Source organism: Pleurodeles waltl, chromosome 8 (genome assembly GCF_031143425.1).
Source record: "Pleurodeles waltl isolate 20211129_DDA chromosome 8, aPleWal1.hap1.20221129, whole genome shotgun sequence".
Lineage (NCBI taxonomy): Eukaryota > Metazoa > Chordata > Amphibia > Caudata > Salamandridae > Pleurodeles > Pleurodeles waltl.
Window position 1 is genome coordinate 457,290,101 of NC_090447.1, and position 26,964 is coordinate 457,317,064.

Below are 26,964 nucleotides of genomic sequence, written 5' to 3' on the forward strand. Positions count from 1 at the left end.
TATGATGAGGAACAATATACTTTTCATAACATAGGTTACTGACTGCATTCCGGTCATAGGTTTCCTAACAGGTAATACAGTAGGTATCTTTTTGGTACTAATCTGGGTAAATCGTCTGCTTGGTCGGCTCTGGCACCTCAGACCGATACACGGTTTAGACTTAAGGTTTACCCTTGTGACCAAAAAGTTGTCTACTCTAGCTTGGTTGTTTGTCACGTTTCACTATAATTAAAATTCTTGTAATGAGACCGGATATCTTGCTGCCTGGTCTAATGTATAAGTAGTGCATGGTATTTGGCATAAACATCTCTATAGTGTATCAGATCTTTTAATAACCACTCAGCTGTTGTGGGCAGGTACTCTTCCCACCCCATCGCCACATATATCCTTGCCAGCATCAGCACACCTTTTTCACATGTCCAGCAGCCCCAACAATAACACTGGCTTCAGATTTAATCCAGACACTAGGATCAAATTTTAAAGCACCATCACCGGGCAGCTTCATGCCAAGTAATAAAATGTGTATCTACTACAGAACATCTGCGACACCTGATGTCATTGCCCAGTCCTAGCTTCCAGAGGCCTTTTGGTGTGTAGTAAGTTCTATGAAGGAACCTGTAGTGCAGTACTTTGTGCATGCTATTAATCACATATGTGTTAGAATGCATCAGAAAGCTCATTAAGACTCAGTAAGAGTGCAACCCAAGCTGTGATACCATTTATGTCTTATTTTTAATCACTTTGTTACGCTTTCAGTTTGCACTGATGTACACAGCTTCTGAGACTATGAGTTGAGATCAGCTAGCACTGTTGACAGAGTGAGGAACTGCTTGGGCTTCATTGAGAAAGTGGCCTAAATTCTGGCTCCCAAGCTTAAGTACAGGAATAAATCCAATGGTTTGTGTTGTTTTTCCTTCTGTGATCAATTATAATTAAAGGAAGCAGTTTTCAATTTTTTAACACATACATACCGACAGAAAACGTTCTATTTCCCGGTCTGTATTAATTTTTAAATATGAAGGAAACCGGAAAAAAAAAAAATATTATATATATATATGTGAACACTTCGTTAGGCGTTTCTCTCTCTGCACCTGAACACCAATGGTGCTAGAATGGGACGCGCGCCGCCACGTCTATTAAATTGAACACAACACCTTAAAATATTAAAATATCATTAAGGCTTCCAGCACTCCACGATGGTTAAACCGAAGATTTATTTAAACAAAACAGGAACGCGTTTCGGCGTAGCCGCCTTTATCAACCTACTAAAGGCAGCTACGCCGAAACGCGTTCCTGTTTTGTTTAAATAAATCTTCGGTTTAACCATCGTGGAGTGCTGGAAGCCTTAATGATATTTTAAGGTGTTGTGTTCAATATATATGTGTTCAAAATAAAAAATAAAAATATATATATTATTTTTTATTTTATTAATAGCAGCACTGTCAGTGAAGCCCATAGCTGTATGGACTGTGAGGGTAGTTAAAAAAGGAGAAAGTTTTCTAATGAACCTTAAATAGCTGCAGTTATGTAGGTATGACCGACAATGCTCATGTTTTCATATAGTCTATAAAAAAACATGAGCGCTGCATCTCACACTTCATACTTGGGTACATGTAGAATCAACCCCCGTGAGGAATTCAAGTATGAATGTACATTTATCGGTTCAATATATGCAGAAACGTAGTAGTCTCAGTATTTTTTTATACAAAAACTCCAAACTAAATATGTATAAAACACAGATGAGGTAAAACAAAAGGCTAAATAAAGACCGAAATGTAACAAAAATATTAAACAGGAGCTGACATTGTAATTAGAGAAGACTAGAGAAGGTGAAGATGTCATATAAAGTCATAAACTGAAATCAATTAGCTGCTTTAGTACTTTCAGCTCTAGCCTGAGAGGTATGCAAGGACTGCCTATTAGTGGCAGACTGGGGTGTACATCTGTTTAAGTCTGCTCGCTAACCACTCGCCAAACTACTGCATGCCAACAATGCATAAAGGCATCCTCTTGAGTGGTCTAGCACCACCTATAGGTAATCTGCAGCCAAAACCTAGGCTTCTATGACCAGGTGCGGGAAGAATGACTGGGGGTTTAGGGGAAAGGGCGGGAGGATTCCAGTAGTGTGCAAAATGTGCCACAATGAATTTCATTATAAGGTTGTCACAAAAAAGAATCCTTCAACTACATTTGCTCACAAGTATCATTCAAAACAGCATGGACTTTAAGCAAGCTTTGACATTGGCAAACATTCCATACAGTTACAGGCAGATTTTGCAAAAAGTGCTGTACAGGAGACATTCAACAGACATCGACCAGCAAGACAAGTAAGCATGAATAGTGAAGCATAGTTGATTCTGTGACCCTGGATGTGTCAAGCTGTGGACTGAGGCATGGCTGAAGACACTACAGGGAGTGCAGAATTATTAGGCAAATGAGTATTTTGACCACATCATCCTCTTTATGCATGTTGTCTTACTCCAAGCTGTATAGGCTCGAAAGCCTACTACCAATTAAGCATATTAGGTGATGTGCATCTCTGTAATGAGAAGGGGTGTGGTCTAATGACATCAACACCCTATATCAGGTGTGCATAATTATTAGGCAACTTCCTTTCCTTTGGCAAAATGGGTCAAAAGAAGGACTTGACAGGCTCAGAAAAGTCAAAAATAGTGAGATATCTTGCAGAGGGATGCAGCACTCTTAAAATTGCAAAGCTTCTGAAGCGTGATCATCGAACAATCAAGCGTTTCATTCAAAATAGTCAACAGGGTCGCAAGAAGCGTGTGGAAAAACCAAGGCGCAAAATAACTGCCCATGAACTGAGAAAAGTCAAGCGTGCAGCTGCCACGATGCCACTTGCCACCAGTTTGGCCATATTTCAGAGCTGCAACATCACTGGAGTGCCCAAAAGCACAAGGTGTGCAATACTCAGAGACATGGCCAAGGTAAGAAAGGCTGAAAGACGACCACCACTGAACAAGACACACAAGCTGAAACGTCAAGACTGGGCCAAGAAATATCTCAAGACTGATTTTTATAAGGTTTTATGGACTGATGAAATGAGAATGAGTCTTGATGGGCCAGATGGATGGGCCCGTGGCTGGATTGGTAAAGGGCAGAGAGCTCCAGTCCGACTCAGACGCCAGCAAGGTGGAGGTGGAGTACTGGTTTGGGCTGGTATCATCAAAGATGAGCTTGTGGGGCCTTTTCGGGTTGAGGATGGAGTCATGCTCAACTCCCAGTCCTACTGCCAGTTCCTGGAAGACACCTTCTTCAAGCAGTGGTACAGGAAGAAGTCTGCATCCTTCAAGAAAAACATGATTTTCATGCAGGACAATGCTCCATCACACGCGTCCAAGTACTCCACAGCGTGGCTGGCAAGAAAGGGTATAAAAGAAGGAAATCTAATGACATGGCCTCCTTGTTCACCTGATCTGAACCCCATTGAGAACCTGTGGTCCATCATCAAATGTGAGATTTACAAGGAGGGAAAACAGTACACCTCTCTGAACAGTGTCTGGGAGGCTGTGGTTGCTGCTGCACGCAATGTTGATGGTGAACAGATCAAAACACTGACAGAATCCATGGATGGCAGGCTTTTGAGTGTCCTTGCAAAGAAAGGTGGCTATATTGGTCACTGATTTGTTTTTGTTTTGTTTTTGAATGTCAGAAATGTATATTTGTGAATGTTGAGATGTTATATTGGTTTCACTGGTAATAATAAATAATTGAAATGGGTATATATTTTTTTTTGTTCAGTTGCCTAATAATTATGCACAGTAATAGTCACCTGCACACACAGATATCCCCCTAACATAGCTAAAACTAAAAACAAACTAAAAACTACTTCCAAAAATATTCAGCTTTGATATTAATGAGTTTTTTGGGTTCATTGAGAACATGGTTGTTGTTCAATAATAAAATTAATCCTCAAAAATACAACTTGCCTAATAATTCTGCACTCCCTGTAGTTCCATCTCCAATTAGAGGAGATGTAGATGGGCAGGCAGCAGCTCATCCTCTGAGGTTCTTATAGGTGGTTTCACCTAGGATCCTGCTCTGTGATAACCTCTGTTTGATGCTGCTTGCATGGTACAACCCATTTGAATGCTGCAGAGTGCACCACTTTTGCAATTTATTACATTCTCCTCTCTTTCACATGTAAGAGACTCTTTCAATAGTATCCTCATAATTGCACCCTCCATATGCCTAACATTGCTTGGCCAATCATACATGTTTATGAGTGGCAAATGTAGACAGCATGGAACCCTGCCATGAATGCTAGAAATGGAAAATGTTTACTTGGAGAGTGATTTTTCAGCTTTACTACAGGTGGGGATAAAAGTCAAGCTTCATGCTATAAAGCTTTTAAGAGACTGCCATATTTAAATATACACTGGAAAGAAAAATCACCTCCATAATAGAACTTGGGTTTTTCCAGCAAGTAGGTTCTACTTTCCTGTGACTATACTAGCAAATGTAGACATGGGTGATATGCATTAAAAGGGAAGGTGTCAGCACTACTGACCAGGAGCATGTAGTAACAAATAACACTGGGGTGCCATTTTTAACCGATTTGGCAAAAAGCAACGTGGTAGGACCTTAATAAGACTATAAAGATCAATAAGCAAGGTGATTACTGGATCGTACGCTAACCTCATTTTTTAAATACAAGTGCAAATGTGTGCACTGAAATTACACTGGGCCAGCTGTAATGGCAAAATCAAACAATACATTCTAGTTAAAATCTCTAATGCCTCTTCCTTTTTCTATTTGCTTTACTATCTTTCTATCCTCCTCTTTTTTTCTAATTCATCTTCTTCTACTTCCTCTAAACTGCTCAATATTTTTGTATTCTCTCCCTAGCCTTCTTCTCAATAGACCATGTATGGCAACATAAAATACACCTGAGGCCAATGGCAAAAATACCAGGCTACTGACACATGGCCTAAGGAACACAACCTCCTCAAACAATGTCAGGAGAAGTCAGAAACCTGAAGGTAAGCATAGATTCAGAGCTACACTTGATACAACAGCTTAACAACTCCACACACAGCACCTTCTAAAGTACAAATGCAACGTGATGCATTTTTTTCATACCTAGGAAACCAACAGAAAATACAATCTCCAAGCTAGATTGTGTCTAGGGCCATACCTTGGCACATCTGCACATCCTATGCAAAATACAACTCAACCAAAATGCTGACAGAGGACCTCTTCTTTACCTTCACCAAAGAGAACACAACTCCAGTCTTGCTAGAACTACACTAGTTACATACAACTAGAAGAGCAATGTTCAAGGTACTTTGCATTTTCCACAGAGCCCCCTAAAGGAAAGGATCACTATACCTTCAAGTTAAACTCAAGTAACACAAACAATCCAGGAGAGTGGTCTCCTGGCTTGATAATTTATCACCATACCACCCTCCACAGGAGGCACTGCTTTCTCAGTACAAGTCGCCAAACTCTGGAATTCACGATCAACCAGCATTTGAAGCATCCAGAAGCATATACACTTCAGAAAACAGTTAAAATCATACATATTTCCAAGGCAACTACACGACCCCTTATCCTAACAACAGAATCCGTAAAGACAGTTGCACCTTAAACTCATCCTTCAGTTTACAATCCACAGACTGGAAACAACCCAAACAGCAACTACTTTCGATAGGCAGGTAAGTTAAGGAGTGCTGACCTATGGTTCGCCAGTGTATTATATTGCTATGTAATTTCATGAATAACCTTTCTGGCCCACAGTAATGCCAGAACACTCAGCGGTTGGCAGCCAATTGTAACTTACACCTCGTACATTCATATAATATGTATCTGCTACAATGGTTTTCCATTAACAGTACTGTGCAGCAAATAAACCAGATATCACCAAATGAAGAGGCACAGAATAACTGAGGAGATCTGTCTCACATCGCTGATCAATCTGAGGACTTTAAACTAGTCCACGACTGCAGAGCCTAACTATCTGTACACTACGGAGACTTCTTTACATCTCATAGTGACACTCTAATATGGGATGATAGCAACAATGTCCATTCCTGCAGATCTATCCACTGCTCTCTCCCTCCAACCAATCCAACTCAGGTCCACAGCTATACACAACATTTCAGATTGGATAACTCATTAAACAGTAAACAGCTAGGCAGACTATCACAACATATGCAATAAGGGACATGCAGAACTATTCAAAGCTGTCAGTGCACTGATAAACCATATAGTAAACATCTGCATCTCACACACATCATCCACCACACTGTTACACGTTGCATTCCATAACACGATAAGCACACCTTAGTGGTCATTCATGCACAAAATAGAAACATTTGCCACATAGGATCAAAAAACAAAGACAATGCCTTTCCTAACACACAAACACTAAATAGCATAGCTTGCTGCCCATGTAGGCAAGCGCTTCAGTGCCCCATTTAGATGCAGTAAAAGCTATACAAATACTGCAATACACTACAGCACAATATTGATCATTTGCGCATTACTAAGATATGTTTTGTTCCTATTAACCTTTTTTCTCGTTACATTTTAGAAATACAAAACAGAATGTGCTTCCTTTGCACTTTCTTAACAGCGGACGTACTTTGAAATATATGTACAGTTTATTTACAGTTATGCACATTTTGTTGCTTACTGGAAAAAATTGAATCCTACAGTCTTTCTTTTCACACTCCCTGTACGTCGGCAAGATTGTCACACAGATCATTTTACAAAATTATCACTTTGAAGTCAGAGAAAGAAATGTAAACATCTCCATGTTAATAGCAGCAATTTGTCAGAAAACATAGCTCAACATCCCTCCACCCCAATACAGCCCTGGCCATTGGGATCCATTATTGATGACCCTGGCTTGCCATGGCACATGATGGAAGAGGAAGACATCTTTCCCTAGACAGTGGAAAAGTGCAGTCGCTGTGGCTGAGGACAGACATTGCAGTGATGGAGGATGGAGACAGGGCTACCTTTGGCAATTCAATGAGGACCATGTTTGCAAACTCCTACTAATTAGTACTTTCAGAGCACTGCCATTTGGTAGATGTAAGGAGGGCGACTGCAGTTTCTGCTATTCAAGATGACGTTTGTAGGTCCTGCCTGTCTCTCATTACGGCTTCTGGAAGGCTGATGACAGCCAAGTGCAGAAATCTCACAGTTCTTATGCCCTTGTTTTGGATTCTTCGGTTTGGATTTAGCCCCATTGCTATCTGGTGCAAGTTCCATCACCATGCACAAAGGTTGTGTCTCAGCAACAAAAATTACATTTGAAAGAAAACCACCACAAACTAGTTATGAATCTTACTCAGTGGATCTACATGCAATTTATGGAAAATCCAACCCACCCTGCTTTGTTCCAATTCCATTTCATCTTGGTTAAGGAAAGGAGGACCCCCGACAGCTGCTCTGTAACCTGGGCTGGGACTGACTCACAGCCAAACTCCCAGAGGTGAGGGGATAGCTCTTGGAAAATGCACTTTTTGCTGGAGCATTTGAGTATGTGTTTGAAGTGCTGAAAACCCTTAATGCCTGCTGAAAGAGGTTAGGAGTGTGCCCAGCCCTGCAGTACAAATGACTGTCTAGGACGAGAAGCTCAGCATGAGAAATGCCTAGAGAAAGCAACATACCTAGAGAAAGCGGCCTTTCACAGACAGCAAAGCTAGGAGCGACCAGTGCTGTGAAGGGGTCCACTGGTCTCTCAGAGCCACTGCTGGTGAGCTCCATTAAAACTTTCCAAGACCAAGTACCACCATGACAACCAGCAATCTACTACTGACTGGAGAGATTAGTGCTGCTGCATTTATGAAGAGAAGTTGTGTCGCTGCCAAAGCAGGAAGCCCAGATCAGCCCAAAGTCCTCAACTGCTGAAAAAACAGCCACAGATGACTGGGACAGGAGGCTGCAACTGAACTGAGGACCTTTCATCAACCAGCCTAGAAGGTTGCCACTGCAGAGGGCCACCATGCAGACCTACCCTGGCAACTAAATCCACAACAAATGTTCCAACACAAAACCGACGCTGCTGCGAGGTTGGGAATGCGAACCTCTCCTGCCCAGGGTTGGACTGGGATAAAAACCGGCCTGGGCACTAAAATAAAAGTGTCCCGTTAGTGAAGCCTATAGTTAAGTGTTGTAGAATCCAGCCCATCTGGGCATAAAACCGGCCCAAAACTGCTAAAAAAAAAAAAAAAAAAAAAAAAAGGCCCACACAATGATCTGTCGGAACTGCCTTTCGGGAACTGACCAATTGCCTTATAAGCCAGTTCGACCCTGCTCCTGCCACACCGCTCCAGCAGCAATGATCATCAACAGGAAAATGCAGAACTTAGACTGTACCCTGGACCAAAAATTAACACATGCAGATAAGTTTGTCACGTAGGCTTGCAACTCTTGCCACATAAATGAAAAGAGTGAAAGACATTAAGAGTTGCGCAAATAACCTCAGGGGGTATTGGAAGCCAGGTGCAGATGTGCCTAATCAGTGCTTAGGCGCATAGCAGACTGGGGAGTGTAATCATGGGATCCTGATCCTATCGAGAAAGAGTAATGACAATGGGGTGGGTTGGTGCCGTACCCCTCGAGGAACATGACCTAGGTTACATCCCTTATGGCTTTCCTACTGGATTGTGCATCATTTAGTTTATTGTGAGATTAAAGTACTTTGTTTTGCACAAAAGTATAGCAGTAGGCCGGATTTGTTTATTGAGTTTGTTGAGTTCTGAGCTTTTGCAAACAATCCTCCACACTGCCTCCCTGAGAAGCCGAGGACTGCTTATCTTCACTACCCTGAGAGTCAAATGCAGAAAGGGTTGTACTAGGTTCAGTTGGAAGATCCACAGTAGGTCCGACCAAAGGACACCATCGGCAAATAACCTTAACCACCACATTTGGGTTCAGTCCATGAGTCCATGTATGTCATATGCCCTGCTGAACGCCGCCTGACAGTGAAATTTCTATCATGGAACACTACTAATAGAATCATCTGATTTCTTATAAAAGCCTTTCATTAATTCTGGTCATGGATATCTGCTAGCATTATGCCACTACATTTAGACGCAAGACCTTCAAAAGGTGGACAGGTTTCCTTTTTACATCTTAGCAGAAGAGGAAATATTTAAAAACACTTGCATGACCATCCCTTTTACAAGTCGCTCGACGTTTACCTGGTGGTCTGCCTGCATCTTCCTAACATTTTCTGAAAGTGTCATCTTTTGTATTTCCGTCACAGCACTCCAAATTAACGGCCTTGGATTCAACACGTGATCTGTAGGGATATAAGGATGAAAACATGAAAACGCATTTCCTTTAGTGTTTCAGCGTGTTAGAATTGTGAAATAGAAAGTGGGAGACTGCAGATAAAAGAAGAAAAAAAAAAAACACGTCAGAGTGCAAATCCCACATACTCAGTGCACAGGGCACAGCCCACAGCCCACCCCTTAGTGGTGGCACTAAGCAGCACTGTATCATATTTAAGAGGCAACGGTAATTGATGCTCCAAAAGGATATCCGTATTTGTCTCCTTTATCATGGTACATGGGCTTGCATTTCACTACAATAGATATCCGCGTTTGACGGGGTGTCCTATGTGACGATAGTTATGTAATCTGGGCCCAAGCATGCAATCTGTCCTAGACCAGAAGGGCTCCCGTTCCAAGCATCCAAATCAATGGTCCGAGAAAGCAGAGCAGGGTGCTAAGAGTGGGAAAGCAACAAAAACGTGTGTAATTGTGTGAGCGAGAGAAACAGAAGAGAGAAATCGATTTGAAAAAAAGGGCCCACGGCGTATTTTAGTGTTTCTTCTGGGAGCCACAGTGTCCTGAAACTACTACGGCCTGGTTGTAAAGTGAGATTTTAATGTTTGTGTGACCGACATGCAGCAAGGGACAGCAGTGATTTCTTGTCAGGGCTCTGAAGAAGGAACTGCTTGACAGGTTGGCAGCTGAAATGAGAAGTAGGATGCGATTTTAGGCAGGCTTATGTTCTGAAACCAGTATCATGTTATGAGCGAGTGCCTATGAAGTATCAGTGCGATAGCAAGCGGACAAGCAAGGCTCTGCTCACATAATGATGCCTGTGCAGGCCTAATCAGAGGCAGTGAAGTGTGATCGTTCTTTCGTGAGGATATGGTCCTCAAAAGTTCAACTAGGGGTCTTGATGAACTAGCGTTCAATGCCACGCCACGTTTTGCTGCAGGGAGAGCAATATTTGTACGATTTAGAAGTCATTCGGCATCCACTGTTCCACCGGTCCGAGTCAGATCCTGTGGCATGTTGCAGTTCGCAGAGAGGTGACACCAGTGTAGTGCCATACCACCGGTCTGATATACCCTCCATCTTCTACCGCCTCTCCCTCTTGACTGTTCGAAGTGGTGTAGCTACTTATTGCCTCTTCTCTTTGCTAAACCCTTCCCCTCTCTAAAGAGGCCAAGAAAATTAGGCTTGGACGAAATTTAAAATTATGCCCGAGTAACTGGCATATTGAAATTATTGCGATTTCTCCACACTGCGTAATTTGGGGGATAAAGTTTAATGTCAGATGCACCGTTCGGATGATGTTTTTAAACACGAACGGCCTTTCAGGTAGATTTATTACCCGCGTGGAGAGTTCGGTCAATTTTTGAACATTAAACGACAAATCCGAATGTGAACGGCAGCGTCTGGAAAGTGAGCAGCATTTTGTTTAACGTGAGCGGTCAACAGTCATTTCAGGTACCTTTCCTACCCAAATTTTTGAATATTTTGTGAGAGCAAAACTAAAAATCTGAACACAAGCAACATTGTTTTGAACACAAACAACTCAAAATGACATGGTCAAGTTATATTTTTACCCACACAGGCCATTCGGGTAATTTTTTAAGCACGAGATGAATTTTGCATGATTACACATCATTCTGTGGTAATTTTGCATAATTATGCGATACAAAAATGCAAAAGTTATGCCTAGCCCTAAGGAAAACCATCAAATTAAAGTTTCTGAATAGGACTGATTATTCAAGAATTATTAACTGTCCATGTATGTGCCAAAGAACAGTAGAGTCGAGCCAATCTAGCACTCCAGTTCTGGCACGAGTCTTCACCAGCAGTGTCTTGGCCACAGTTATAAGTAGAGATGTGACCTCACTAGAGCAGAACCCTTAGAGGGAAACCAAAGTAGAGGTTGAGTACTTATGACAAAGCTCGGACAGACTGCAAAGAAGAGCTATAAAGCTGCGAGTGCAGTACTTCTCTTCAGAAGATGACAGATGCCCAAAAGAGCAATATGTTGAATATCTAGCCGCAGGTAACATGGGCGGTATACCATGGAACAGCCAGCCAAGGTAACATTTGGACATCTGAGCAGAAATCTGAATCTTTACATGGAGAAGTTGGCAGCTAAAGACTAAAGTAATGCAAGCTTTTCATCCATCCATCCATCCATCACTTTCCTGTGTATTTCAGTACGCCTTGGGATGGGTATGCCGGACATGGGTCCCGTGCTCACTGTGCCACTGAATATAAGCTATACTTGACTGATGAGCCCTTAGAAGGGCGAATCCCGTCTTGGCTTGCTTATGTTACGGTTCAGGGAGGACATTGGATGGCAATTCGAGCTGGTCTGTTTCTATTAGAGGAGTGCAGACACTGATTTGCGCATGACTCGGTCCAAACTGAGGTGGCATGGACTCCAAAATAACGATGGACTGAGATGTGGCAGAGTAACTATCAGTGACTGAGATTAATTCAAGCATTCCATCCAGTACTGTTTTGTACACTTCAACTGACAACTAAAAGGGGCATGCTGGGATTGGGGGACACTAGGATTTAGCTCTAAATGGAGTTCTCCTTCCCCTCCCTACATTATAGAAATCTCTGAGGTAAATGTTCAATGGCACAAAGGGTGAAGGCGTGGCTTGTTTATGAATGATGCGGAATATGAAGAGGACAATACGACTCTGATGATGAACCAGTAAAGCTGTTAGGAGAGGTAGTGCAAGCTAAAATGTGAACATTAAGTGGGTGCTAATGTAGTGTCTATTCTGTGCATTCTTGAAGCATGCCAAAAGATACCTAGGCAGAACACGCGTGACCGTATTAGCATTAGAAAACATACAATCCTCCCTGTTGAAAAAGTTTCCAGAAGGCATATGTATGGAGACCCCCCGCCCTCTAAATAAGGTGTAGAGGGGGACCTCCCACTAGAAGAAGTGAGATTATTATAGGCAGGCTATGGCTAATATGGTGGCTTGTTTTATAGTGACTGTGGTGTCCTTGGGGCAAGCTCCACTGCCAGTGCCCCAAAGTTCCTATGGAATTATATGTCCTCAAAGATGCGGGCGGGTGGCACAGACGGAGACTTTAGGATCTACCAAAGTGACCCTCCCATCATCAGGCCGGGGAGGCTGTCTGAGGTGTTATGATCACGAGAGAATCACGTAATGATACACCCGAGGACTAATGGAGAACATAAAATTATCATCTACTGACTTGATGTGTTCTGATTTGTGTAGGCAGTAACATGAAAGTCAGTCCTATGGAGAGAATCAAACAGTTCAGCACAGCTGAACGGAAAGTAATGCAGACGTGGTAAGATACTTGAAGCCGGAGCTAGGCGTTTTGAGGACATCTTTCTCAGTGACTGTTTAACCTTTTATACAGGATTCCAGATAACAGCTGATATTAGAGTAAAATAGCCAAAAGAACACAAAATGGTGGTTTGCCTCAACTTAACCATGAAATTCCTTGTGGGTTGTGCTTTCGTGAGGAGAACTGGAGAATTAGGCAAATGGCCTAGGACTGCCACCATGAACAATTCAGTCCAATCCCCACAAAAGATGGCCTCAGGGGAGGAAGTGCATAATGAGGTGTTTTGGGAGACAGACTGCAGCGGGTCACAAGTCTACAGCTTGGGGTGTTGGGGGGGGGGGGGGGGGCGCCCTTTCCGGATGACTGCTCCGCTGTACTCCCAACAAGCCAGGGTATTAGCAGAATAAAATAGTCGTCCTTCAGCCCCAGTTTGTGTCTGTCTGAAAATCCCACTGCTCCAATATGCCCACAAATCTCCAAGCATTAGAGATTAGCACCCTCGGGGACATAAGACGCCATGAAGCAACAAGGCCACCTAGAGGAACATAGGGGAGATCACTAGGCCTGCTCTGTCACACCTCTTCCCAGGCACAGGCTCGAGGTCGGCATAGGCCAATTTTAATTAGCTTTCTGACAGTTCGGGCAGGTAATCAGTAACTTTTTAAAAGTTAATTTCTCTTAATAGTTATTAAAAATCCGCAGAATTGGGCTTTTAACAACTATGAAAAATAGTTGTTTGATTTTCTAGCTGGTCCCATTCTGTGCTACATTATTAGTATTTTAATCTGTATTCTTGTTTTCTACACATGACAGTGCGGCCGCCATAGTCCAAATAGCTTTTATGACCTTTGAACTGTAACAACATGGTTACATTAATTTTCTACATGTCCCAGTTTTAAATACCATGCATCCTAACTTGTACACTACAAGGCTTGCACAGGGGTGACTTACTAATATTCAAAAGTGATGTTTTTAACCTGTCAAAAGGGGTTAATCTAACAAGTTGTGTTGCAGGTTTTATACTGCAGCAGCCAGACTACAAATGTAGACCTAAAGGCATGTTTTCCTTTGTCACACTAGATGACGCACAATAACTGTTGCAGTACAGAGTAAGTAAGGATGGCAGAGAACACACTTCGTCGTCACAATCATTGCAATCCACAATAACCCCACCATTTTCCTGATATTTGGTGTGTTTACAGAAACATGTGTGCCACATATATGGGCTCTTATAATCTGCCACACCAGTCCAAACGGGCGGACTTTTTAATTTTTTTTTTTTTTTTTTTAGTTTACTGATCTAAGATAGATATGCAAGCTCAGAATGGTAAATAAAAACAAAATGGTTGCCACATCATGATATGCATGTGAATGCTTGATAATACATGCAAACATGTTTGGTGACTCTGTGGCCACCATAGCAATAGGACATGCCATTTGCATGTGTGAGGACGCATGCATGCATATGTGTCAGATTTTTTTTTGCCAATGTTGTACTGCATTTGCAACAACAATTTTTGCTTGTGTGTAGGGCGGAGGGGGCCTGAGGTTGCCAATGCTGCATGGCATCAGCAAAAAGTGCAGATCGTTTGGTCTGGCCATTGCCAACAAAAACAATAAGCAACACCTCTAGGCTTTATCAATGGTCGTTTTTCGATTGGTGACTAAGTTAGGTATTCACACAAGTTAGTTAGCAAAACCAACTAATGTATGCTATATCAAATGGTAATTACATCGACCTACTTACCTTACTTATATAAAGGTCTTTAGAAAGCAAAGTGCTCCATATGTGTTCATCCTTGAGCTAACATGTTAACTGACATGCAGTGCATCTTCCTCTCCCTTGATGGGCCGCTAAGCCCAGGGATGACGTGGCTACGAGTGTCTTCCCAGCCAGGAAATTGATGTAATGATTTATATTAATCCAGACTTGTGAAGTTTGGTGGGGAAACGACAGCATCCCAATCTACCTGCAGATCATCACAATACATCATCTGAATGTGCAGCAGGACACTTAACTGGGGCACACTCTAGAGGATTCTCATGAACTAGCCAGGTACTCGGTCCCAGCATAAGCATACCTGCCATAAGGCGAACTCAGCAGATTCTGGCTCTCTTTAAGCACAGAGTCCAAAATCAGCTCATATTAAATGCCACATCATAGCACGCAGGGCTTATCATGCTACTTAGAATTGAAGGAAAACTACAGCTACTACAAAGCGGTTTGCTAACAAATAGCAGCTCGGCTGATGCTGCGTTACCTGACCCGGACCAGGATGGCTCTATCCCGAGTAGATCTATGATGCACAACTTGATGTTATTTGCACTATTCCACCAGCTTGAGCCAGACCAGGAAGCAGTGGCGTTCTTCCTAGGTGCCACTGAGGCATATGATTCACTAGAGTGGCAAAGCCTTTTTGAGGTGTTATGTGGCACTGGAATGCCTTCCACCTTCGATCGTCTGATACAAATGCCGTACAAGACCCCGCCCCCCTTCCCCACTGCTAGAGGGTGACTTAATGGCCTACTGTTCAAACCATTCCTGACTGGACACCGGGGTGACAGGGATGCCCCCCGTTTCCACTCCTGTATGCCCTGGCATCTGAGCCTCTGGCCTGTGCTATTCGGCAATTGCATGGATGTCTGGGGCCGGCCTTCTTCCCTCAGAATATAGTAGTATCACTATAAGATGATATAACACTTTCGTTAAGTGATCCAGAAAAGAACTTGTAGCCAGTTGTCAGTGAATTCACAAAATTCAGGAACTTATCTGGGATCACTATTAATTGGGATAAAAACCAACCTTTCTGCCCTTCGGCCAGCAACGCGGATTTACATGTTAGACTGCCCTCTTCCGTGGTGTGAATCTTCGGTTTAAAATCTAGGCATTTGGGTCAATCAAGATACAATTATTGTCATCACCGAAAATTATGTGACCGCTGTCATGCACATCGAACAACAAGTGCAAAAATTGATCATGCTTTCCATAACCTTACATGGCAGAGCTGCCATAATGAAAATGATTGTGTTGCCCAATTACTACACCTTTTCTACAACATCACGATCCTTCTTACTTGGCATTTCATCTGCACACTTAAGTCTGTTATGACCGCTATGGCATGGGCGGGCAAACAATCTTGTACAAAGTGGGAAACGCTAACACTGCCATATGATCTGAAGGGACTTGCTGCACCAGATTTTTAACATTATTTTTATAGCGCTGAAGCCCACTTTGACCTATTATTGGCTGCATCCCACTCCACAAGAGACAACTAGCAACTGAGCATATCGTCTCCCACCCCACTCCTTTAAAGGACACCGACTAGGGAAAACCCCTAGGCACACTCAGGTAGAAATTAACACACTTCAATTTTGCAGGTGATTGGCAACGGGGAGGTTCGGATGCAGATGGCGGCACGGGGAATTCATAAGGCAGGGGATCGGTTTCCGAAAAGGCACTTCCAGTAGACCCCAGACATTGCGAATAGAGAAGGCACTATGATGCTCAACACCCTCTTGTTCCTTCATATGCCAACGATGTGTCCAACTACTCTTCAATTCCCTGTGGTTTACCAACATGCAACGCATGGACAACACTTCTCACCATCCAAACCCATAGGAAATTGATGACGAGACTGTATACTGAGATACAAACAGAGGCGCTGGTGGAGGGTCTGCGTGCAAGAACGTAATGGGAAAGGGACCTCGGTGCTGCCCTGCCACGCAGAGAGAGGAGGTAGTGTTGTGGACAAACAGGTGTGCTGTCCCCAGTGGTTGCCTCAAACTTGTTTCCTTCAAATTCCTACAAAGTGTATATCGCACCCCGCTAAACTACTTAGATGGGAACTGCGCACAAATTCCAACTGATCTCGGTGTGGCACTGAGGAAGCGACTTCCTCTACGCAGCCTGGACTTGCAAATGAATTGCAAACTACTGCCACGGATATTACAAATCCGGACATGATCAATGTCACAATTGCTCCTTCTCCAAAGGTAACACTGATAGCCTACCCAGTGACATCCTTAAGGGGAGTATAAACTCAATTCTCTTGCTTTTATTCTTGCAGAAAGAAGTGTGGCATGAGTATGGGGTAGCATCCTAGCTTCAATTAACTAACAAGTGGCTAAGAGATCTGGCATACTGCTACAAGCAACTTGACACATACTATACTACTATCCCATACGCAAACTGGCCAAAAGACGATTGGGATCCACTACATAACTACCTGGAAAAACATGGCACATCTGATTAGCCAGACAGTTGTGGCTGGTCGCCCAGAGGAAGGGGGGCATTGTTAGAACTGGCCAACTTGATCTCCTGGTGGCATGCTCTGTTGTCGTGAGAGGCCTGGTCAAAGAGCAATGGCATACCCTAAGGTCAATTAAGATACTACAAGGTACTGACTCTAGGTGTAGACTGTGCCTGTACTAACTATGGTGAAAATAGTCAATATATGCACTCGGAGGGGCAAATCAGAAACGACTACTGAAAGTGTGGGAAAAATCTATTCTAATATTCTATATCGTCTCTGCCTACTGGATAGTCTAGGATTGCATGTTCAACATAACACGAGTCAATGGGTTATTGTCTGTAATGATGTCTAGAAGTGCTGTTTCTGAACTGGTTTCATGAATCTACTTTTACCCCTAGGTTAATAAAATAAAAAATAAAAACTACAGCTACTAATTGAAGAGGGTACTGCAGCCTCTAGTGACAATGGGATGTGCCTTTGTGGATTCCGTTACATTTAAGAGGGTTGATCCACAATCTTCAGCATTCAAGTTCTATTTGTACATTAATTTTACATTGCTAACACTCCCTCATAAATACCATACAAAATGGAGTGAGTCAGCCCTTCTGTGGCATTTCACTGTTAGTCTCCACTATCAGATGCTTTGCCTGGCTCAATGAGTAAGGAAATGACTAAGATGCTGCTACCATACTGGATCTCCCTAGTGAACTCCTTGCCGAAACAAGGAGTTTTCCTAAACAGTATAAAGTTCAGCCAAGTCTTCCCCATCCTCAAAAAAATAATCAAAGGGACACCAATGACCTGAACAACTTTTGCCTGATTTCAAACCTTCCCTTCTTGGTAAAGATAAGAGTTGAGCAGCATCACAGCTATCATTCATTTATTTTTGCACCTGTAGAGTGCATGGCTACCTGTAGGTGTCCCAGCGCTAAGTACGCATCTAGGTAACCAACGCCTTAATGGTGGAAGTAGTCAAACCACCATGTTTTCAGGAGTTTGCGAAAAGGAAGTTCTAAGTTGGTTGCCTCTATGGTGGGGGGGGTAAGGAGCTCCATAACCTGGCAACATTATACCCAAAGGACAGAATGCCACTTCTGGCTTTTTTAATGAAGGGGACCACTGCAATTCGGGAATTAGTGGACCTCAGATATCTGGTAGTGGTATAGGGAAAAATCAGAGATGGGGGAAATTGAAGGGTCGTTGTCCAGAAATGCCCTTTGAGCAAAACAGAGGGATATAAATGTAACCCTTTGGAACACAAGAAACCAATGGAGGGACAGGAGAGCTTGCCAGGCTGACTCTTGTCTAGGAATATTACAGCGCAAATATTATTTAACAGCTATCACTCCAAAACCAGGTCAATAATCTCCTCAAGGTCTTCCAATCTGGCTCCAGGAATGGTTGTGGCACAGAAACTACCCTTCTGCAAACTGTGGATGACTCTCCCAATCTCCTAGACTCCAGAAACACATGTTTATTTGTGGTCCTGCACAATTTGGCTGCCTCTGACACTCTGGTCAGCATCCTGAAGGAATGGATGGGCCTCTGTGGGATAGTCTTAAAAGTAGTGTAACGACTCCTATTCGATTACACATTTACAAATACTGAAAATAGGAATCTTAGTCTTGGGAGAAACCAACCTAGAAACAAGAGATTGCAAAGGGTTCGATCCTACCCCAAAACCTTTATAAACTACATCTTGAACCTTTTGGCAAGATTTTGAGAAAATCTGGAATTCTTTATCATCAATACTAAAGTGCTCATGTTTCTCTCTTACAACCCCACCCACTCCGCCCATCTGCTTTTTTGCTGGTTTATTATGGAACCATGATCCCATGATGACCCAAGGGCATTCTGTTTAAGTAGAGGCCTAACGAAAGCTTGTTAGAGATGGACAGAACCTGCCTTGTAAAGTACTTCAAGTGCACAAAATTGCACGTCACAATGCATATTGGTTGTCCTTTACTTAGTTTTCATTCAATGGAGTTGCTTATCTCACATTAAAACTAGGGTTTGCAGCTTCTCTCACAGGGTGCACTGTTTAGGTGCTAGAAACAAATGACAGCCTGCTTGACATTTCTCCCTTTTCAAAGTCTTCTAAGGCATCTTCCAACTACTGTCTCTACTCACAATACCTGGAAGGCAGGTATTCTGAGGCATAATTAACTACAGGGCAGGTGTTTTGATCACTATAACTGATCGTGGAGCAGGGTCACACATGCTCTCTGGGCACAATAAATATTATGGATAAAATAGCCCCACAGGAAATAACCATTTTGTGGTCTAGCAATTGCAATGCAGGCATTCTGTCACATTAATTTATATGGACATTGTCTGGGATTTTTCAATTTGATGGTCCCTATGTTTCCTGATCAAGTATAAGTGTACAGAGGCGTACTGGGTGATGTCATGAGTTCCCATTCAGACCACCCTCCAAAATAATCATAAATTTACTAAGCACTAATTGCTTCAAATCACCCCAGAAAAATGCAAGCTTACTCGGAAGTGCACACAGCGCAAAAGAAGGGCACACAAAAATGTTTCTTTCCACACATAGACAAAAATTATTCGAGAGAACATTGCCTGCAATCGCTTCCCAATGATGCAAGAGCCCATTTTAAGAATGTATGCATTTTTCTCTAAGCCCTCCACATCCTCGTACCAGGTTAGAAAACAAACTCTCTGGAGCTCAACAAGCATTACAAAAAAAAAACACGTAGTCCCTTCTGCTCGAACCTCTAACTTTCAGGTGAGAACGCTGCACAAGACAGGCAGTCTCTGGTAGTGGGAGCGAGTGCCAAAGCTTTGGTTGCACTAAGCCTTTCCACAACCTCGTCTGTTCACACCCAAGAGCAGCTAAAGTGGGGATGGTTGCTTCTTCTATGTGGTCTTAACCGGTCTTTCCTGTTACGGAATGTTGTCCTCGTTCCCCTCTTGGTTTCATGCTGCTGATTTACTATAAAAGCAAATCGCTTCTTAACCTGTAACGCCCTTGTGGGTATGATCGGTATGTTTTCTTGTTGCGAATTGGTCGTTTTGTGATGTTTGCACACTAGAACTTACATCCAGCTCTGTTGTAAAGTTCATGAATGCATTTGGGCCAAGTTCACGTGACAAAAAAGCTGCAAAATAAATATAAAATATACAAGGAACCTAGGAAAGTGTCCATGTGTGCATTTAGGGGTGGTACACAGAGGAAAAAAAATATCACAGGGAACCTTGACTGTAATCCCACCTCAGGTTTAAGACAACAGAATTTCGTTTTGTTCGAATCAAATGGAGATTTGTTTGCTGGACATCCAATATAAATGTCTACCAACTTGGGTGGCTGCTTCATAAACTATCAGATTTCCACTTCAGGAGAGAAAGGGATTCTGAACAAAAACCGTAAGCTTCTAAGTTCTATTCTTGCAGCTGGAGATATTTCAACACAACGAGAACTGAGAGAGTTTAGTAGTTTTTATAGACAGCTGTGCCACCAGGGTTACTTCATGGCACTGCACAACTCACAGTGTAAGTACTGGATTGTGAAATAGCCGCAGTCCAATCATCAGTGGAGCATGACTATTGTCTAATAGTCTTTACTTGCTAACATCAGTTCTAGGGTCTAGTCGAAGGCTAGCCCAAATAACTTTGGTTTTAGGGGCTTCTACAAGCACAAGGTTGATTTTAAATAAAAGATAAACAGACATGCGCCAATCTGGCACCTGCTGGAGGTCTTCATAATCTTATCATGAAATATATTGATAATTCAGTATTCATTTTCACTTTGCCTGTAACGGTGGGTGTGGGGTGACTAGAAACAGCACAAGATCTTTCCCATCCCAAGCCTCCTGCCGAGGGGGCACCAGCGTTAGAAATGCAGGTGGGCCCTCTTCCTGCCTCACCCCGAGCAGTCTCAGTGGTCCTGGCCATGCGAGAGGTGGTGGAAAGTCGAAGGTCGGGAACAGCAGGGTGAGAGGCAATGAGGCGATGACAACCCAGCCAGGACAAGTGGCGCTAGTCACAGGTGAGAATACACATCTTTTAAACATTCTTGCATCACTGCGAGGATAAGGGTTTGCCATGCTAATGAGCTATGGGCAGATAGCATGGACTTAAGGACTTCACATGCTCTGAGGATCAAAGATACCACTCTCTGCCCCGGGGCTAATTTTGAACAGGAAGACTGAGCATACATTACGCCAGTCAGGCACTCAGTTCCCCTCAGAGCAGCTAAAAACATGGACTGTGTAATGTGCGTTTCCAGTGGCAGAAGAATGTCTCAGTGTCGTGAAACCCTGGCAACCAGACTGCATAGGTAACTGTTCATCTTTTCTCATGCAGGTCAGGTGGGCACGTGCCATAGGTTAACAATCATCCCCTTCCCCCACCCACACAAGACAGACCGTTTAACAGGGTAGCAGACTAATTCTCCTCCAGGCACACTGAGCACCCAGTAACAGTATAGAATCTTTCAACTTCTCAGCGCTGTAAATGGTCAAATTAATCTCTCTTTGGAATGGTGCTGGATTACTGGGATTCAACTGTGGGTTATTCTCGTCAGGTACTCGACACCCAGATATCTAGAGCCTGGACTGGACTCCCCCGGTACCACCCGAGATGTGTATGTGGGTTACAGCTCACAAGAAGCTTGCCATGAGCAACACATCCCAGAACTGCCAGTATCGTTGCCCTGTGGAAGAATGGATATGCAAGAACGGCTGCAGGTCCCAACAAGAGGTGGTGTGTGGCCACCTTAAGAGAAGGTTTGGCGCGGGGACCGTTGGAGAGAAGAGGTTTGGGCGCACTTTGTGTAAAAGGTTGTAACCCGAGAGGACAAGGATTCTACACACAGCGCAAGGACCTTAAAGCATACACTAGCATGAGCACTTTGAGATCTAAGTGGGGTGGTTATACTTAGAAACAACTGGCAGGGGAAATCAAGGTCATATACTGGTGTGTAGCCTGCAGCAAAGACTTATCAATGTTAAATCTAAGCAAACCAAAAAGTTGGCAGCGCTGTGACCAGGCAGGAGCAGTGCGATAATGGAGCGGCCCTGTGGCTGAGGTGTGGACTTCCCTCACTTGCCTGAGCTCCGAGATGCTGATCCCATCGCCAAAGGTTTTCTGACCTGGCAGTTGCCTGGGCGCCTGACAGAGAATGGGAAGGGTGCTGTATCCCCGAGACTTCCTGCAGATTGCCGGTCCCAACGGTGTGCCACATAGACTAAGATGAAAAAGACTAAGCCAGACTTGACAAGGAACTGAATGGAGTTGGTGCCCAGGTCGTGCCTAAGTTGGTGGTGATTTGAGTGAAGTGGTGACCTCAAACTGCAGTGAAGGATATGTGCGGCCAGCACACTGCGCAAGGAATACCTTGCCCAGCACAGGCGTAGCTTGGTCAAAAAGGTAGTGGAAAGAGAGGAGGGCAGATGGTAAAGGACACATTAAAAATGTTGATTACTCTGAAAAATGTCGTGTTTTAAGGCCTTCAAAATAGAGGGGGGAGAGCGAGAACGAGTTTTTTCTAGTGTGTGCATGTAAAAATCCCAGTTGAAATCCGACAGATATTTGACCATACCAGATTGAAAGCACTTGTATCCAACTATTTACAACAAAATATTTTTTAAGCGGATGTAACAACCCAAATTTAACACCCTCACTCTCCGCTTCCGCTCCCTCAAGCTAGGCCCCTGTGGCCCAGGGATGTGTTGGAATGTTGGCCCAAACTGCCCTGCATCAGACCACTGCAGAGGTCTTTAACTGTCAGATACTAAGTGGAGGGGAGGCAGAAGTGCTGATGCCGGTTCGGGACTGGGCCAGTGGATGATCGCATCTTGGACTGCAGACAAACAGGGACCCGGAGAAGATACAATCTCCTGGAATCTTGGAGGGGCACAGGACCTGGTTAGAGTTGCCTGACAGGTGGGCCTGTAGCCCTTGCAGAGGAGTGAGGCAGTATGTTGACTGCGGAGACGCACACTCCATTCCCTGGCTAGGAGACTTCACTGGTGAACTGACATGTGGGCACAGGCATGCAGAACTCTCATTATACATCAGGAGATGATGACCCGACCCTGTGCCCTGAGATACTGTCCAGCCTGACAGGGCCTTCCACGACACAAGTTGATACCAAAAGAACTATGGGGGCTGTCCTTTGTGGACTTTCAAGGGACCTTACAGGCTATGGTTAAGTGCCTTTCAGATACCATCAAACGCCTGGAAGGAAGGTTTGAGAATGTAGCAGGAATGGGCTGTCAAAGCATCGTCAGAATAATGGAAATTCTACGAGTGGAGGGACTGCCTCAGAAATGTTCTTCCTCATATGATTTAAGTCTTCGACTCCCTCTGAAGAATTCTCCAGATACTTTCTCATTGAAAGCACACACAGTGCACTGTTTCCTGGGACTCCACCCCAGACCAACATTGTGCAACCGTTCAATTACATGGGTTAAGACGTGATATCAGAGCGGCATAATGAGTTGGTGAAATGATCCTCAGCTCCAACGTGACAATCAACTTAGTGGAGTACATTCAGTTTGTCAACAACAGAGGTGGTTCTTCTTGGGACTGGGACAAGGAAATAAATGTCCTCCTCAGGTCGTGTGGGCCAGCCTGGGACCACACCGCCTTGAAAGAAGAGGGTCTGCAACATTATCCTAGACACAATTCAAACAATTTGCAAGTCAGCTTCAGCACGGTGGAACAGCACAGAACCTGAAGAGAAGAGAGATTGTCAGGAGCAGAGCCCTATGAAGGAGTCAATAGCTTCCTGGAAACCAGAAGCAGCTACTATTGCATGCATTTGGGCTGCTGGTAGTGGTCTTTCTCCCTTGATTCACCTTGGCTCTTTCACGCAAGGCTCTCCGTGGCGAGATCAAAGAGTTCAGCTACTTTCCTTTCCAAATCCTATGATCTTACAGTGGCAGCTGAGGGTGACTTAGCTCACGTTTTACATACATCCAGGACCAGTCCCAGTTGAACTAGTCTGACACAACGAGACTAGCTTTCTTTGCTTCTTGTACATTTTAAGGTGGGAAGGAACAATCCTAGACCTGCTTCTTACGCCTTAGTTGTTAGTTTCTAGAACGGGCCCAATGTTTAAATGGGCGGTAGATATTTCTGGGGTGGAAGTGTAGGGAAGGAAAAGTTGGGGAGAAATTATTATGTTTGTAAGGTTCCAGAGTTTACCATAGGAGAAAGAGTACAAAGCCAGAATGCAGTCTAACCCCACCGTATTTCTTTCCCTAGATCCAGCTAATGGCCCGGATGAGTACTGAATGCAAGTGGTCTATACAAAAAGGGGAGCAGTGCTTCAATTTGCTAACAACCTTTGCCAAGGAGTTCTGATATTACAGGTGATGCATCTCCGTGGCACGACCTGTACTTTTTTGGGCCTCCACAGGTCTTCAAGAGGTCATGACAGTCAAGGAGACGAGCAAATGTTATTCTTAGGCCACTCCAAAGTCACCTTCTCCAAAGTGATCAAATGTGGCGTAACATGTTAGTATCCAGCACACTTGAGGGATGGAACTACACCACGTACTACCCACTCTCACATATATACTGAGGGCTCTCACTGATCTCCTGCTGGACACCTCTTCAGGTCTGCTAATTGTTGGGGGATATTTTAATAATGGTATTGATAGAGGGCTGAGCGCCTGGACAAGCAAGCGTCAACATGCCTGCCTGTTATAGGTGGTTGTAATGGGACCATGCAATGCTTGGAGCGCATGCTTTTTCAGGGAATGGGAGTACACGTTTTACTCAGCATGACCACGTTCCTTTTTCACTATGGGATTACTACTTCTTTCTATCCACCCACTTCAGTGGAGTGGCAGGAGTCCGTATTCTGACCGAAGGTCTGTCAGGTCATTTGCCAGTACAGCTGGGCTTAAATCATAAAAAGGGGGGTGGCGGAGTCCCAAGTAGGTTTAGCACCAGAGTGCTTGGTAGCTCCTGGACAAAGAGCTTTCTGCATATATCCGGGAAGAAGCTGAAGCATACTTTTAGCTTAGCTAAGGTTCAGCGTCATTCAATGCCACGCAGTGGGAGTCATCCAGTGTAGTCATTCGGGCAACACCATGCCCTTCTTAAGTGGCAGTGCTAAAGACTAAGAGCACAAGCTTGTGACATTGGAGACATTTATCAGAACATTAGAACAAATTTACAAGGTTATACGCAATGGTGTTGTGTTCTGCCACTGGAGGAAAACAGAAGCAACTCGCACTGCTGCCATCACAGTAACACATCTATACATGTGGAGGAGAGCAGACAGGCAAATTACTGTATGTACTGGCCAACCATGAAATGGCCTCCAGGGTCATCACTGCCATTTAGGAATCCAGGAAGGGATGTATTTCTCAATCGTCAGCAGTGGCAAACCCCCCTCCCCCTTTGTGGATTACTATGGGCAGCACAAAAAGAGATACAGAGGAGTACTGGCAACATGCCATCCAGGAAACACCTTACCTAATGGTCTTCTTTCCAAATTCTGTAACAGCTATTCCTCCATTTTGACCCTACATCTCGTCCATCTTCAAGGATGCCTTCGCTACTAGCTGCCTTTTTTATGATCCTTGCCATGCATTTATCTCAGCCATGGTGAATGAAGGGAGGCAAAGAGAATGGGCAAAAATGTGTCTACACCAGTCTATAGACACTAGAGTGCCTTTATGCAAAGGTGTGATATGCCGCATAGTCTTAGGTGAATGCATCAATCTCTTTCCTATTGAGCAGGACACCTAGCGGGTAAATCTCCACTTTAATGGCTGTTTGCCCTGGTTACAGAATCATTGTCGGAATGGATAAGGCGGGATGCCCTGGTATGGGGTTTCCGATGAGGAAGAAACATGAGAGAACCAGGTATTATTAAACACAGACATGCTGCTCTTCCTACAGAGATCCGATGTGCCAGGACCAAGTCTGATGAATTTGCAGAACCTGTATGGAGATGCCTCTGAGTTGACAGACAACTGAGGAAAGTTTACATAAGCTCTAATTCAGGATAAACTCCATACATCTGGCTGGAAAAAAGAAGTTCCATACTGCAACTGATAGTTTCCAATATCTAGGCTTACTTATCTAGTGTGACACCCAAAAGTGATGGAATCTCAACCTCACCCCCTCTTGTAGGCCAAGTGCGGAGCGCATGCGGAGATGGGACACACTTCTGCTTTCTATTAAGGGTAGGGTCTATTTAACACGATTTCACTTCCTAAGGTAATGCACACTTTAAAAAATGATCCTTAAGAAAACACCTGGTGTTCTTCGCAGAGTTACATATCAGCGTCTTTTAATGGGCTCCCAAGAGTATCCTTCAATAAATGTATACAGATGACAAGAAAAATATTTTCACATGTAACATGGATCAATACCACCTGTATGAATACATCAACATGAACTCTTGCAATAAAGGCACTCAAGTCTTTCTGCAAATGAAAAGGTTCTGCATTCCTATATCCCCTACATGCAAATTCTCAAAATACAATAGTTTAGATGGGGTAGTACTCAGATATAGTGCTTATGTGAACTATAGATTCAGTTACACAAATGCATCCAAGGAGTCTACAACAATAGCTAACGCAAGGAAAAGTCCAATGTGATTCTAGATCTCCATTATGTATATTCAATAGAGAACTTATGGAACACTGCTGACAATGTCAATTTGTGACTCATCAGGACAGAAGTTATCTCTCCATTACCCTTGTACACGGGAAGCAATGTTATTCCCTCAAGAGGGTAATCTGTCAACAATGGTGAATAATCATTTTTGATCAAAGGTTGGCTTGGTCAAAACACTCCCATTCAAAAATTCACCCCTCATTGCTGGAAACAGTGTATCTACAGGCAGTTGCAGATACACTGCAAAAACACAGGAGGACTAGTGAGCTGGACAGCTCATTGCTTTTTGGAGACAAAAAGGTCAGTCTTGAGCTTATGCCTGATTTCTCTAAGGGACCTGAGATAATGAGCCTGCTTTATGGTTAGAATAGCCCTAGCTGACTTCCCTCAGTCACTGTGGTTACTTTGGAGTGCTAGCGGAGAGCACAGAGGTAGATAGGATGAGACAGCAAGCCCATGCAGGAGACCAACTATGGAAAGGAAAATATCTTGCACACACAGGAAATCTTGAGCGTTTTGTAAGTATT

The 26,964-nt window shown here is 43.6% G+C and overlaps 1 protein-coding gene across 1 annotated transcript in view; it reads right to left on the reverse strand.

Moving 5' to 3' along the window:
- The window catches only part of CHST10 (carbohydrate sulfotransferase 10), a 220,735-nt gene that overhangs the window by 94,049 nt on the left and 99,722 nt on the right, over window positions 1–26,964 (reverse strand). The window contains exon 3 of the mRNA XM_069204396.1: window positions 9,180–9,280. Coding sequence (XP_069060497.1) covers window positions 9,180–9,280 — 101 coding nt within the window. The remainder of the gene's footprint in view (window positions 1–9,179; window positions 9,281–26,964) is intronic.